Raw genomic sequence first — 1,392 nt, 5'->3', positions numbered from 1 at the left:
GCTGACTGCTCCCCAGTTTCCGTAGGGAAGCGCCTGGCTATCGCAGCTATTGTGCTCCACGCTCTCGCCCTCCTCTTCCCGCTTTGGTGCCGGTGGAGGAAGGCTACGTTTCCTTGCCACCCAGGCTTAACCCTTTAGACGCCCAACGGGACAACTAGCCGGTTCCCTGGGACTAGGAGGCTGTCTCAGCAGCGGCCCGGCCGCGGTGGAGCAGCCCGCAGGAGCCACGGATAGGAGCCACGGAAGCCAGCCATAGGGAGCCGGCGGTCAGGCTGCCGCTCTGCGAGCGCGGGGTGGAGGCGCTGGCTTTAAGGAGGGGGAGGGGACGGCGCTGTCTGCCTCCCACCGCCCGCCGAGCTCCGCGAAGGAAGCCTGGACTGGCCGGACAGCGCTGCACAGACAGGCGGCCACCGCGCCGGCGCTCACCCCGCCTCCACCCTGCGCGGCCCGGGGCTCAGCGCTGAGCATCGGGGGAGGCGATGCCCAGGGGACGTGCTCCTCGCTAGGCTGCGCCCCGCCGGTGTCGGACGGCGTTGGTAGGCGCTCTCAGTCACTCGGAGCCACCGTAGGACTGCGTGTGCCAGCTACACCCCAGCTGGCGCTCCCCGAGTGTCACTGGAACAGGTACCGGTCTTCCAAAGGAGGGAGGCTATGAGCCGCCTAAAAGTGGGACCTGGGTGCAGGCCATTCGGTCTACTTGTCTGACTGTGCCACTGATGCCCTCTCTCTTTGTCTCCCTCTCCGCCCCCCACCTCTGCTGTCAGAACCATGGGGCATCCCCCGCTTGAGTTCAGCGACTGCTACCTAGACAGCCCTGATTTCCGTGAGAGGCTCAAGTGCTATGAACAGGAGCTGGAGAGGACCAATAAATTCATCAAAGACGTGATCAAAGACGGCAATGCGCTTATCAACGCTATGAAAAGTAAGTGGAAGGCTTCAATGAGTTGTTTCCCGGAGTAGGAGTAGGTGGTTCTGGCCTTTAAACCTTTTCATACCACAGGGGGTGGGGAGGATTTTTGGAGTTATTCTCAACCCACGTCTCTGAGGCTAATGGATTTCCAATCCCTTCAGAGTGGGGTCAGTAGAAGTGGAAAGCCGTGTGTGTAAACCAGAACTTTGGGCCTTTCCCTTTAGTGATCCTGATTTGATCTATAGCTGGGCTGGCACTCTCTTGCTTTACAGTTACTCTCACTTAACGAATGCTTAATCAAAAGGACAATCTGCCTATACTGTCAGACGTGCTCAACACCCTTGTCTGGCACAAGATGACATCTGTGCTGACTAAGGAACTTTCCCAGCATCTCCTAAAGAAGTGGGAATTAAGGTCAGCAGCTTAAGCAGAATGATTTTGACCTGATCTCTGATTACTGCAGAAAAGTATGGGCACAGCCA

The 1,392-nt window shown here is 58.2% G+C and overlaps 1 protein-coding gene across 1 annotated transcript in view; it reads left to right on the top strand.

Moving 5' to 3' along the window:
• Ophn1 (oligophrenin 1) overlaps positions 1-1,392 on the top strand; it is a 417,268-nt gene continuing 415,876 nt past the window's right edge. The window contains exons 1-2 of the mRNA XM_008844367.3: positions 1-624; positions 765-922. Coding sequence (XP_008842589.1) covers positions 769-922 — 154 coding nt within the window. The 5' untranslated portion in view covers positions 1-624; positions 765-768. The remainder of the gene's footprint in view (positions 625-764; positions 923-1,392) is intronic.

Source organism: Nannospalax galili, unplaced genomic scaffold (assembly GCF_000622305.1).
Source record: "Nannospalax galili isolate Female #2095 unplaced genomic scaffold, S.galili_v1.0 scaffold280, whole genome shotgun sequence".
Taxonomy (NCBI): Eukaryota; Metazoa; Chordata; class Mammalia; order Rodentia; family Spalacidae; genus Nannospalax; species Nannospalax galili.
Note: the sequence above shows the minus strand (reverse complement) of the source record. Positions and strands in the feature narration are given on the sequence as shown.